This window comes from Saccopteryx bilineata, chromosome 1, assembly GCF_036850765.1.
Source record: "Saccopteryx bilineata isolate mSacBil1 chromosome 1, mSacBil1_pri_phased_curated, whole genome shotgun sequence".
NCBI classification, from domain to species: domain Eukaryota; kingdom Metazoa; phylum Chordata; class Mammalia; order Chiroptera; family Emballonuridae; genus Saccopteryx; species Saccopteryx bilineata.
In genome coordinates, this window is record NC_089490.1 from 108,550,077 (window position 1) to 108,564,073 (window position 13,997).

Sequence of the window (13,997 nt, forward strand, 5' to 3'; positions counted from 1 at the left end):
AAGCACAACCCCTCGGTAATTGTTCTGACAGAGACCGCCCAAATAGAAAGCACATGCTATTTCCCCTCTGCCTGACCAATTTGGCATTCAGAGTCCAAGTTTACAGGAGAGGGGTTGGGCCTCTCCAGGCAGGAACTGGAATCAGAGGTTTCCCTGCTACTTGCTGGGAGAGAAGAACATTAGGAATGCCTTTCGGTGCCTCGGCTCCTGAGCTGTCTCACAGAAGGCAGACAGCTCGGGGTAATCCAACTACAGCTCCGTCTCACTTCTGCAGGAATTCCAATGAAGGCCAAGAACAGCAGCACGAGTAGCATGCTGGATTCTGATTGGGACACCACCCTAAGCCTGCATTCTCGAGTCTCTACTACATCCTACCGTCCAGAGCGTGGGCACACAGGTACTTTGTCTCCTGGAGTCCAAATTAGCCAGACCGTTGAGAAATACATGAGATAAGCCACCTCCCTGAGGAATGTACAAAACAGAGGACAGGCAGATGAATGGTTTCATGATTTACAGTCATGTGAGCTGCTCACTCTCCACCACTTGTGGCCTCCTCCTTTATGAACATCTGAAATATTCAACTCAGTTTATATGCAGATGTTTGTTTTTCTAAAATACTCTTGCTGGCAGAGAGCTTTTCAGATGAGGGTGTGTTGATTTTTACCAATTAGGGATAACACACAAAGGTGAGAGTGTATGTACGAGGAAAGCACTTCCCTCCTACTTCCCGCCATCCCGTGAAGGCCAGATTCAACGCTGTTTACCTACCATCTGTGACCTGGTCTGGAAATTAAGATTTATAAGGCTATGTTTTTGTTAGTTTTGAACTTATGGCTTTGGAGGGAGGTTGTCAAGAAGACCCATCATATCTGGTCTTCTGTTATAATGGTTCTGCATCGTGAAGGTGTGAGGCCTTGGAGAGGCAGACAAATGTCAGCTGTTTGGTTTATCTCTGTGACATGAGGGAGAGATGAAAGTAAATGCCCCCTAAGGTCGCTTCAGCTCTGATGCTCAGTGACTTAATGATTTGACTTGTGGCCTCAAGTGCAATTACATCCTCTCCCTGCTCTCTTTGTCCTACTGAGTTCCAGACTATTATTGAGATGATTGAATTAAATTATGAAAACATTTAGTTTCCATCTTAAGCCTCTATTTCCAAATAATTTACCCTGTGACATCTTAATAAAATATATACTTTTCAGTCCCTAGAAGACATAATTCATATATATTAGGGAAGGACCTTATATCCTGGGCAATCAGCCAATCTAAGGCAGAAATGTGTCACTAAGTTTAGTGACAAGGTTTAGTGACAAGGGTTCACACTGTAATACAGACAGGACTAGGTTCTAATATCAGGTAAGCCACTTACTAACTATGTGGTATTAAATATGTCACTTAGGTATTCCAGAGCTTCAGTTTCTTCATTTACAAAACGCTGATGAAAAAAAAATATATGTAACCAATGTTACATAGAAGTAATAAAACCTCTCTTATAAGGTGGCTATGAGTACTAAGGCTGATAAGCTATGTATAGTCCTATGTGAATTTCTTTTCAATATTCCATTCCTTGAGAATTCCTATGGTGTTCTGTTTAACACTTTTGTGTTAGTGTGTATCAGAGAAATCTTCACCTAATGCCTATATCTTTTTTTTTTTTTTGTATTTTTCTGAAGTTGGAAATGGGGAGGCAGTCAGACAGACTCCCGCATGCGCCTGACAGGGATCCACCCGGCACGCCCACCAGGGGGCGATGCTCTGCCCACCTGGGGCATTGCTCTGTTGCAACCAGAGCCATTCTAGCGCCTGAGGCAGAGGCCGTAGAGCCATCCCCAGCGCCCGGGCCAACTTTGCTCCAATGGAGCCTTGGCTGTGGGAGGGGAAGAGAGAGACAGAGAGGAAGGAGAGGGGGAGGGGTGGAGAAGCAGATGGGCGCTTCTCCTGTGTGCCCTGGCTGGGAATCCAACCGGGGACTCCTGCATGCCAGGCCGACGCTCTACCACTGAGCCAACCGGCCAGGGCCTAATACCTATATCTTAACATGTCTTATCTCTTTTGTGAATCTGGAGACACACTTTTCCTCTGTTCTCTTCCATTTCTCTTTATCTTTAGGTTTTATTCCATTCCCTTACTAAACCTTTCCATTCACTTTCTATTTATTGAATGACTCATGGATGTGGCTCTCCGCCCCCCCCCCCCAAACTGTCCAGTAAGCCATGAAGGGATACTGGGGGATTTCTAGCCTCCTTGATATGAAACAAAGTGACAATTTAAGGATGCCTGTTATGCCAGTTTCTGTAGCCACTAGATACGTGCAATAAGATATGATATGTTTTTCTCCAACAAATCCTGTGAAGAGATGGCATTTAGAACTGTGTTTTTAAGTGGCTTGTGTATAACTTAATTTTCCATCTTTGATGAGAGCCAGGAACTCTCACAAGGATTAGTGATCAGCATATTGAGGAACAGGGTGTACAGATCAGTTCCGCTGAGGTTGGAGGGTGGAGAGGGAGGTGGAGTGGGATAAAACACGAACTGAAACATCTGGCAACTGTTTTTGAAAGAAGTAGAAATTGCAACAGTAGGAGTAGTGGTTATAAAGCAGTGTTTTCCAAGAAAACATCTAAACTAGTTCTTACCCTCTGTGTATGGTATCTTGTGATAATGCAAATATTTAGAGTAATGTCATATAAAACACTATGAAAGTCTAATTATTTATTAGGAAAATAAGTCTCTCTGAAATACTTTTGCTGCAAACAACAACAACAACAACAAAACCAGTAGAAATAACTGAGATTTTTTTTTGGGGGGAGGGGTAGTGCAGAGGATTCAAATTCAACATAATATTGTGGCACATTTATAACCGGAAAATGTTAGAATTAATGAAAATAAATTATATACATTTATTTTTTAGATTTTTACATTTTTCAATGTAAAATTATAGCGTACATTTAAAACAAAACAGCTAAACATTTAAAAAAAATAGAAAGAAAGAATATAAAGTAATATCCTCACACATTCTTTCTACAAACTTTTGCTAAGGTCATGCTATCCCAAGCCTGACCCTAGAACACTGAGGATATAATGCCAAACATGATATACCTGTTTTATGAGGTAACGGAGTCTAATACAGTTCTCAACTCAGCAATAAGTCTGGTAAGTGCCATGATGAAGACATGCACATGGTACAATGGAGAGCTTGGTCACTTCTGTCTGGTAGGGATAAAGGGGATCAGAAAGTTTTGAGAGAGAGAGAGCACACAGTGAGTTGACTTGACTTTAAGATGTTCCTCATGATACGGAAGCAGAAATGGGAAGGTTGAAGATGCTGGGGGCCCTGAAGGCAGACAGATACATGAGAGGAAAACCGAAGAGGTCTTTAGTAACTTTGTGTTTCAGAGAACTATAAGCAATATGTTACTGCCGTGGTGTAGATTTAGAGGGGGGAAACCTAACAAGAGGTAAAATCTGGAAAGTTAAGGATGACTTACTATGTCACACTACTGTATTCTGATTCTATTTAGAAGGTAAAATGAATGAACTGAAGGATCTAAACAGGTAGTAACATCATTGATTTTATGTTTTTACAAGACAATCTAGGCTACAATGAGGAGGATGGACTGAAGGAGTGAGTATGAATCTGGATGAGCTAATACAGATTTTGCACTATTATAAGCACAGGATTAAAAGAACTTGAACTGAGGTAGTATGGGAACAAGGAGGAGGAATTAGATATGAAAGATATTGAGGAGGTAGAATTTAAAGAATTGATGACTGGTTACAAGTGGGAAGACAAGGAAAGGGAGAGCATAAGTTGACTAGGTTCAACTAGTTGTGTGGGAACAGCAAGAAACAAATGTCTTGCCACACAATTAGCCAGATTAGGGACTCTTTAATTACCCGACTGTGCCGGTGGAGGCATGGAGACCTAAGTCATTCAAATCAATGAGGCCCGGAATTAGGTTTTATAGGTGGAATTACATAGTGATTGAGGAATGGAGAGGAGAGAAAGCATAGCAGTAAAACAAAGCAGTGAACCTAGCCTTCTTACAATGTTTATCTATAGGGTTAATTCAGGGAGAAACATTCTGAGAGCACCTGCAACTTTGCAAAGCTGGCCCAAGACCACAGTCTGGGAAACCAACCTCAAGACCAGGAATAGGGAGTCTTTTCAGAAAAAGCAAGTTCTGCTAAGAGCATCTTTGTTTTAGAGAAAATAAGTTTTTGCCAAAAATTATTCATGTTAAGAGCCTTTCTTTTCCACACTTCATCATCTGATATTATCTAGATGGTGCTGTCATTAGTTAAGATGGAAACTATAGGAAGAATAAGAAAGATGTTGAACTTTGTTTGAGTTTGAGATGCTATAAGAGAAGGGACATGCCTTTGGTGTTGCCCCCTAACACTTGTGTATACAGTCGTGAATTGGAGTTAAGAATTCTGAGCTACATATTTATGTAAAAATTGTCAACATTTGGGTAAGAATTAACCTTTCTGAGAATGAGTGATATCACTGAGGATGGGAATGTAAAATGAAAAGACAAAATAGAAAAAAAGAAGAGTGCCAATTAGAGCATTTTAGGGAACACAAGAGTGAGAAGCAGAGTGAGCAAGAAATTTCAATTAAGAGCTACTGAAAGACTAAATGGTGGACAGTGGGCCAGGAGAGAGAGTCATCTAGGAAGCCAGGAGACTTCAAAAAAAAGGAAAATTTAATAGTAATGAATACTGAACTTTAAAAATAATAACAAATGCTGTGGAGAGGTCAAGTAAGAAGAATGTTAAAAATAATCTACTGTTTTAACAATAAGAAGGAAAATAGATTCTTGGTTATTTTTAATAGCATGGGTTTGAAAGCAACTCATAGTTAAGTAGGAAAATAAATAATTTGTAATTTTCTCTCTTTTTCTTCTCTTTTTTTGAGGACCCTAGCTCAGTGGTCAGCAAACTCATTAGTCAACAAAGCCAAATATCAACAGTACAACGATTGAAATTTCTTTTGAGAGCCAAATTTTTAAAGCTCAAACTATATAGGTAGGTACATCCCTTATTGAGGTAGCACCCGCGCATGGTATTTTGTGGAAGAGCCACACTCAAGAGGCTAAAAAACTGCATGTGGCTCACGAACCGCAGTTTGTTGACCAGGGCCCTAGCTATAAAGACAAAAGATAAAGTGTTAAGTCTGTGAGGTATCGTGGGGCTCTGTGAGTATTTTTAAATATTATTATTTAAAGATTATTTTATTTATTGATTTTATAAAAAGAAGAAGGGAGAGAGAAGCATTGATTTGTTGTTCTACTTATTTATGCATTCATTGGTTGATTCTTGTATGTGCTCTGACTAGGGATCGAACCTGTAACCTTGGTATATGGGGACAAAATTCTATCCAACTGAGCTACTCGGCCAGAATCTGAAATAACTTTTTACAAAAGAATAGGAAACCTGTTTGGACTTAAAGAAAAAACTGTATTGATAAATTCAAGTTTTATATTTCCTTACTCATATTAATTACAATATTTTCCAATTTTTCTTGGATTTTTTAAAAAATTAATTTTAATGGGGTGACATTGATAAATCAGGGTACATATGTTCAGAGAAAACATCTCTAGGTTATTTTGACATTTGATTATGCTGCATTCCCATCACCCAAAGTCCAATTGTCTTCTGTCACCTTCTAACTGGTTTTCTTCCTGCCCCTCGCCTCCTCCAACCCCCTCCCAGTCCTCCCCCCCACCCTGTAACCCCCACACTCTTGTCCATGTCTCTGGGTCTCATTTTTATGTCCCACCTATGTATGAAATCATATAGTTCTTAGTTTATTCTGATTTACTTATTTCGTTCAGTATAATGTTATCAAGCTCCATCCATGTTATTGTAAATGATCCAATGTCATCATTTCTTATGGCTGAGTAGTATTCCATAGTATATATGTACCAAAGCTTTTTAATCCAATCATCCACTGATGGACACTTGGGCTGTTTCCAGATCTTTGCTACTGTGAACAATGCTGCTATAAACATGGGGGTGCATTTCTTCTTTTCAAGCAGTGCTATGGTGTTCTTGGAGTATATTCTTAAAAGTGGGATAGCTGGGTCAAAAGGCAGTTCGATTTTTAATGTTTTGAGGAATCTCCATACTGTTTTCTAAAGTGGCTGCACCAGTCTGCATTCCCACCAGCAGTGCAGGAGGGTTCCCTTTTCTCCACATCCTCGCCAGCACTTATTCTGTGTTGTTTTGTTGATGAGAGCCATGCTGACTGGTGTGAGATGATATCTCATTGTGGTTTTAATTTGCATTTCTCTAATGATTAGTGATGACCATTTTTTCATATGCCTATTGGCCATCTGTATGTCCTCTTTGGAGATGTGTCTATTTATTTTTTTATCCATTATTTGATTGGATTGTTTGTCTTCCTGGTATTGAGTTTACAAGTTCTTTATAAATTTTGGTTATTAACCCCTTATCAGACATATTGTCAAATATATCCTCTCATTGTGTAGTTTGTCTTTTTATTCTGTTCTTATTGTCTTTAGCTGTGCAGAAGCTTTTTAGTTTGATATAGTCCCATTTGTTTATCCTGTCTTTTATTTCACTTGCCTGTGGAGTTAAATCGGCAAATATATTGCTGCGAGAGATGTCAGAGAGCTTACTGCCTATGTTTTCTTCTAAGATGCTTATGGTTTTATGGCTTACATTTAAGTCTTTTATCCATTTTGAGTTTATTTTTGTGAATGGTGTAAGTTGGTGGTCCAGTTTCATTTTTTTGCAGGTAGCTGTCCAATTTCCCCAACACCATTTTTTGAAGAGGCTATCTTTACTCCAATGTATGCTCTTACCTCCTTTGTCAAATATCAGTTGTCCATAAAGGTGTGGGTTTATTTCTGGGTTCTCAGTTCTGTTCCATTGATCTATATGCCTTTTCTTATGCCAGTACCAGGCTGTTTTGAGTACAATGGCCTTGTAGTATAACTTGATATCCGGAAGTGTGATACCTCCCACTTTATTCTTCCTTTTCAAGATTGCTGAGGCTATTCGTGTTCTCTTTTGGTTCCATATAAATTTTTGGAATATGTGTTCTATATCTTTGAAGTAAGTCATTGGTATTTTAATCGGTATTGCATTGAATTTATAAATTGCTTTGGGTAATATAGACATTTTAATGATGTTTATTCTTCCTAACCATGAGCACAGTATATGCTTCCACTTGTTGTGTCTTCCTTGATTTCTTTTATCGATGTTGTATAATTTTCTGAGTACAAGTCCTTAATCTCCCTGGTTAAATTTATTCCTAGGTACTTTATTTTTTTGGTTACAATGGTGAAGGGGATTGCTTCCTTAATTTCTCTTTCTGACAGTTTATTGTTAGTGTATAAAAATGCCTCTGATTTCTGAGTATTGATTTTATATCCTGCCACCTTGCTGAATTCATTTATCAGGTCCAGTAGTTTTTTGACTGAGACTTTAGGGTTTTCTATATACCTTATCCTATCATCTGCAAATAATGATAGGTTTACTTCTTTTCCAATTTGGATGCCTTTTATTTCTTCTTCTTGTCTTATTGCTATAGCTAGGACTTCCAGAACTATGTTGAATAAGAGCAGTAAAAGGGGGCACCCCTGCCTTGTTCCTGATCTTAAGGGGATTGCTTTTATTTTTTGCCCATTGGGTATGATGTTGGTTTGTCATAGATGGCCTTTGTGATGTTGAGGTATGTTCCCTGTATTCCCACTTTGCTGAGAGTTTTGATCATGAATGGGTGCTGGATTTTATCAAATGTTTTCTCTGCATCTATTGAAATTATCATGTGGTTTTTCTCCTTCCTTTTGTTTATGTGATGAATCACATTAATTGATTTGCGAATATTGTACCAGCCTTGCCTCCCAAGAATAATTCCACTTGATCATGGTGTATGATTTTTTTTCATATATTGCTGGATCCAGTTTGCTAATATTTTATTGAGGATTTTAGCATTTAAATTCATCAGGGATTATGGCTTATAATTTTTTTCTTTTGTTGTCTTTGCCTGGTTTTGGAATCAGAATTATACTCACCTTATAAAAGGAGCTTGGAAGTCTTTCTTCCTCTTGAATTTTTTGAAATAGCTTGAAAAGGATAGGAGTTAGTTTTTTGAATAGTTGGTAGAATTTACTTGTAAAGCCATCAGGCCCAGGACTTTTCTTTTTTGGGAGTTTTTTGATAACTGTTTCAATCTCATTTGTTGTAATTGGTCTGTTTAGGTTTTCTGATTCTTCCAGATTAATTTTTGGAAGATTATGTGTTTCAAGGAATTTGTCCATTTCATCTAGGTTGTCTAGTTTTTTGGCGTACAGTTCTTCATAGTATTTTCTTACAATATTTTGTATTTCTGTTGTGTCAGTTGTTATTTCTCCATTCTCATTTCTAATTTTATTTATTTGAGTCCTCTCTCTTTTTTTTTTGGTGAGTCTGATTAAAGGTTCATCGATCTTGTTTACCTTTTCAAAGAACCAGCTCCTGGTTTCATTGATCCTCTGTATTGTTTCTTTGGCCTCTATGTCATTTATTTCTGCTCTGATCTTTATAATTTCCTTCCTTCTACTACCTCTGGGCTTTAGTTGCTGTTCTTTTTCTAGTTCTTTTAGATGTAGGGTCAAGTTGTTTATTTGAGCTTTTTCTAGCTTCCTGAGGTATGCTTGTAATACTATGAACTTCCCTCTCAGGACTGCTTTTGCTGTGTCCCATAAATTTTGAGTTGATACTCTTTATCGTTCTTTTCTAGGAACTTGTTTATTTCTTTTTTGATCTCATTGTTAACCCATTTGTTATTTAATAACATGCTATTTAGTTTCCAAGTGTTTGAGTATTTTTCATTTTTTCTATTGTGGTTGATTTCTAGTTTCATGCCATTGTGATCAGAGAAAGTGCTCGATATGATTTCAATCTTCTTAAATTTGTTGAGACTGCTTTTGTGCCCTAACATGTGGTCTATCCTAGAGAATGTACCATGAGCACTTGAGAAGAATGTATATTCTGCTGCTTTACAGTGAAAGATTCTGAAGATATCTATTAAATCGAGTTGATCTAATATGTTCTTTAAGTCTGCTGTTTCTTTGTTAATATTCTTTCTTGAGGATATATCTAGTGATGTTAGTGGGGTATTGAAATCCCCCACTATTATAGTATTGCTGTTGATTTTTCCCTTTAAATCCATCAAAGTCTGCTTTATATATTTAGGTGCTCCTATATTAGGTGCGTAGATATTTATAACGGTTATATCTTCCTGTTGGGTTGCTGCCTTTATCATTACGTAATGATTTTCTTTATCTTTTAGTACAGCCTTTCTTTTAAAGTCCATTTTGTCTGATATAAGTATTGCTACCCCAGCTTTTTTTTCATTTCCAATTGCTTGAAATATTTTTTCTATTCTTTTATCTTCAGTCTATGTGCATCTTTTGTTTTAAGGTGTGTCTCTTGTAGACAGCATATGTATGGGTCCTGTTTTCTTATCCATGCAGTTACCCTGATCAGATCTTTTGATCAGATCATATAATCCATTTACATTTAAGGTTATTATTGATATGTAATTGTTTATTGCCATTTTATTCTTTAAAACTGTATTCCTCTTTTGCTATATTCTTTTTCTCTTTTGACCTGGTTACAACAGGCCCCTTAGCATTTCTTGCAGCCTTGGTTTGGTTGTAGTGAATTCCTTGAGTTTTTTTTTGGTCTGGAAAGCTTTTTATTTGTCCTTCAATTTTAAACAATAGCCTTGCTGGATAAAGTAGTCTTGGTTAGTAGGCTCTTGTTCTGCATTACTTTGAATATTTCTTGCCATTCCCTTCTGGCCTCAAGTGTTTCTGTTGAGAAGTTGGAAGTATCCTTATGGGGACTCCTTTGTAGGTGATAGTCTTTTTTGTCTAGCAGCTTTTAATATTTTCTCTTTATCACTTAGTTTTGGTATTTTTTTTTTTTTTCATTTTTCTTAAGCTGGAAACAGGGAGAGACAGTCAGACAGACTCCCGCATGTGCCCGACCGGGATCCACCTGGCACGCCCACCATGGGGCGATGCTCTGCCCACCAGGGGGTGATGCTCTGCCCAACCTGGGCGTCGCCATGTTGCGACCAGAGCCACTCTAGCGCCTGAGGCAGAGGCCACAGAGCCATCCCCAGTGCCCGGGCCATCTTTGCTCCAATGGAGTCTTGGCTGCGGGAGGGGAAGAGAGAGACAGAGAGGAAAGCACGGCGGAGGGGTGGAGAAGCAAATGGGCGCTTCTCCTGTGTGCCCTGGCCAGGAATTGAACCCGGGTCCTCCACACGCTAGGCCGACGCTCTACCGCTGAGCCAACCGGCCAGGGCCTTAGTTTTGGTATTTTAATTATGATGTGTCTTGGTATAGATTTCTTTGTGTTTCTCTTTAATGGAGTTCTCTGTGCTTTTTGAACTTGTGAGACATTTTCCTGCCTTAATTTAGAGAAGTTTTCAGCTATGATATGACTGAAGAAAGTGTATCCCTTGTTCTTTCTCTTCTTCAGGAACCCCTATGATACAGATGTTATTTCTGTTCATGTTGTCACAGAGCTCTCTTACAGTTTCCTCAGACTGTTTGAGTCTCTTTTCTTTTTTCTGCTCTGCTTTCATGCCTTTATTTATCTTGTCTTCTAACTTGCTGATTTGATTCTCAGCTTCATCCATCCTGCTTTTAATTCCTCCCTTCCATTGTGTTCTTCATTTCTGATATTGTATTTGTCATTTCTGAATGATTCTTTTTTATTATTTCAATATCCTTTTTTATATTTGCTATCTCTTTATTTAGGTGTTTGTAATGACCATCTATTGTTGTTCTAATATCTTTGAGCATCCTAACAATCATTATTTTAAACTCTGCATATGGTAATTTGGTTATATCTGACTCATTTAGGTCCTTTTCTGGGGATTTCTCTTGATTCATTTGTGTTGCATTTCTCTGCCTTATTATTGTGTCTATGTAAAAGAAGGTTTTGGCCACTGGAGTCCACTGGGTATGGCCTCTGTGTTTCCTAGGTGTGGTCTGTCTGTAGGCCTGCCACCTTCTCTGTTGTTGCTGCCTAGGGTGTTCGAGTATGGGCTTTGCTGGTGCCTGCCCACTGGGGTTGTTGCTGTGGTTTCTGCCTCTCCTTCACAGGAGTGGCTGTGATTACGTGCTTGGGTGTACAAGCCTTGGTGGCCTTGGCTTTTGCCCCGCCCCTGCGGGTGGCGTTAAGCTTGGCCCTGAGGGCAGGGATGAGCACCTTTGCTCAGCTGCGGGTCTCCATCTGATTCCAGCCCTCGTCCCACCCTTGCAGGAGAAGCCCACTTGTGGGATGACATTTTCTTGGATTTTTAGTTTTATTTTGTCAACTACAACATAAATCCTTCACTGAAAAGTCATAACATAAATCACATCTAATCAATTCAATAAATCTTTAATGAAGACCTACTACATATCAAGCTATATGGTAGACAGTAGAAATACCTTGTTTTTAAATGCTTGGAGTAGCAGAAGGTATAATCTGACTCAATAATTATAAGAAAATGATATGTAGGAAGCCACAAAAGCAAATAACAATGAATAACTTACTGTGTTTATTCATGTGTGTATTTTTTTTTTTTTTTGTATTTTTCTGAAGCTGGAAATGGGGAGAGACAGTCAGACAGACTCCCACATGCGCTTGACCGGGATCCACCCGGCACGCCCACCAGGGGGCGACGCTCTGCTCACCAGGGGGCGATGCTCTGCCCATCCGGGGCATCACTATGTTGCGACCAGAGCCACTCTAGCGCCTGAGGCAGAGGCCACAGAGCCATCCCCAGTGCCTGGGCCATCTTTGCTCCAATGGAGCCTTGGCTGCAGGAGGGGAAGAGGGAGACAGAGAGGAAGGAGAGGAGGAGGGGTGGAGAAGCAGATGGGCGCCTCTCCTGTGTGCCCTGGCTGGGAATTGAACCTGGGACTTCTGCACACCAGGCCGATGCTCTACCACTGAGCCAACCGGCCAGGGCCATGTGTGTATTTTTGAACAAGGTGACATTTGATCTGGTCTGTAAGGTTGAGTCCAAGTTTTCCAGGTAGAGCAAGATGAAGCAACCAGTGGCTTTTCTCTTGTGAGGACTACTTGTGCAAAGATCAAAACAGAAAGTTAAGAAGCTAGCTTGGTGCAGTGTATTAATAGAGAAAAATTAAGAATCACAAGAGTTCAGAGAGAAAAGATGAAGTGCTAGTTTTGAATTTGAATTTAGACCTGGATAAGATGATTTTGAAAATTAGCAGCAGAGTGAAACAGAATGACAAGGCAAATGATTGGGATGAGGAATGGTTAGCCCTTGAAAGGCAGGGTGTATGAGGGAGTTTTGGGCAGATGAGGCAATATGTAGGATGGGATCCTACTATGCAGGGCTTTCTATAGCATGCTAAGAAATTCTGTTTCCTTAAGGAAGAGATCACCATATTTTTACACCATAAGATGCACTCCCCCCCCCCCCACCAAAAGTGGAGGAAAAAATGCTCATGCATCCTATGGAGTGAAAAATATTGTGTTTTATTAAATATTTTAACACGCCATTTGGTTCAGAATATTTTTTTTCTTATTTTCCTTCTTAAAACCTTAGGTGTGTCTTATGGTCATGTGCGTCTTATGGAGTGAAAAATACAGTAACTTTTTACTTTATAAAGTTCACTTTGGTGGTAGAGTGAAGAAAGTATTATTTAAGGTGACTATTACTAAGATATTTCACAATATAAAAGTGAAATTTTACAAGTGGAAAAATCTTAAGAGTCTTTCTATTTCTTATGGAAATGCCATCTAAGGAAAATATGAACATGAGATTTGTTGGGAAGATAATAAAATGATTTAAAACTTTCAGCTCTGGAATGAGAGTACTTAGATTGTACTTCTGGCTCCATCACTTACTAGCTGTTTGACCTTAAGCAAATGAAGTAAGTTCTTAGTATTGCAGGCTTCTTATCCAAATAAAGGTTGAAAATAATGCCCTTTTAAATAATATTTGGGAGTCTCAATTGACCACAGCATATATAACACGCTCAGTAAGTGTTATTATTATCAGAAGCTGTGTGCTCTTGAGTAAGGTAACTAACCCTCTTAGAACTCAATTGCCTACCTGTAAACTGAGGATTACAATAATATCTACCATATAGCATGTTTGCAAAGGTAGATGAAATAATTCACATAAGGCATTTATCTCAGTAACTCAGGAGTATTAAAAATTGTCTTTAATAGTAGTACTTATTTTCAGTAATAAAATTTCTTTATTTGAATATAAAGTTGACTTACTTAAATTTTACTCAAAATATATAATTGAATTTCTAGTTGCTGTAAATAGGAAATAATATATTCTGGAATTAATGTATGTTTTTAGATTTATATGATTTTAAAATTATAGGAAAAATAATATCAATTTGCTTTTATTTTATTTAAAAAATTTTAAATTGATTTTAGAGAAGGAAGAGAGAGAGAGGGAGAGAGAGAGAGAGAGAGAGAGAGAATCATTGATTTGTTGTTCTACTTATTTGTGCATCCACTGGTTGATCTTGTATGTGCCCTGACCAGGCATGGACTTGGGGATTGAACCCTTGTATCTAAGAAGCCAAGGGACTTCAAAGTAATCCTCTAACCAATGGAATACCCAGCCAGGGCTCTTCTTTGCCTTTAGAGAGAATGAAAACAGCAAATACTTGAAATAGACTCATAAGAGAAAGGAAACATGCATTCTTATGAACAGTGAAAAATTCTCTCAAACAACATGACCTCGAACACTCTCCAATGGAAAGCTTTACTATGTGCCACAAGCAAAGATTAATGAAATAAGAAATTATTAAAAAAATAACTCAACATGTAAAACTTCAAAAAGATACCCAAAGATCAGATGTTAGTCAGCAATAATGGAAAAATGTTAAAAGGTCAATGATGTAAAGGATGACATATGTGTTTTCTGAAATATTAAGTACCTTGCCACCAGATTAGCCCTTATTTCTCTGAGTCCTGGTTCA

The 13,997-nt window shown here is 38.4% G+C and overlaps 1 protein-coding gene across 2 annotated transcripts in view; it reads left to right on the forward strand.

The window, feature by feature from the left end:
* The first annotated feature begins 115 nt into the window (after positions 1-115).
* The window catches only part of CLEC1A (C-type lectin domain family 1 member A), a 27,590-nt gene continuing 13,708 nt past the window's right edge, over positions 116-13,997 (forward strand). Inside the window, exon 1 of one of the 2 annotated variants that reach the window (XM_066253141.1) lies at positions 116-397. In XM_066253141.1, the coding sequence (XP_066109238.1) occupies positions 283-397 (115 nt within the window). In that variant the 5' untranslated portion in view covers positions 116-282. The remainder of the gene's footprint in view (positions 398-13,997) is intronic. The other variant, XM_066253142.1, reaches the window with a different exon arrangement.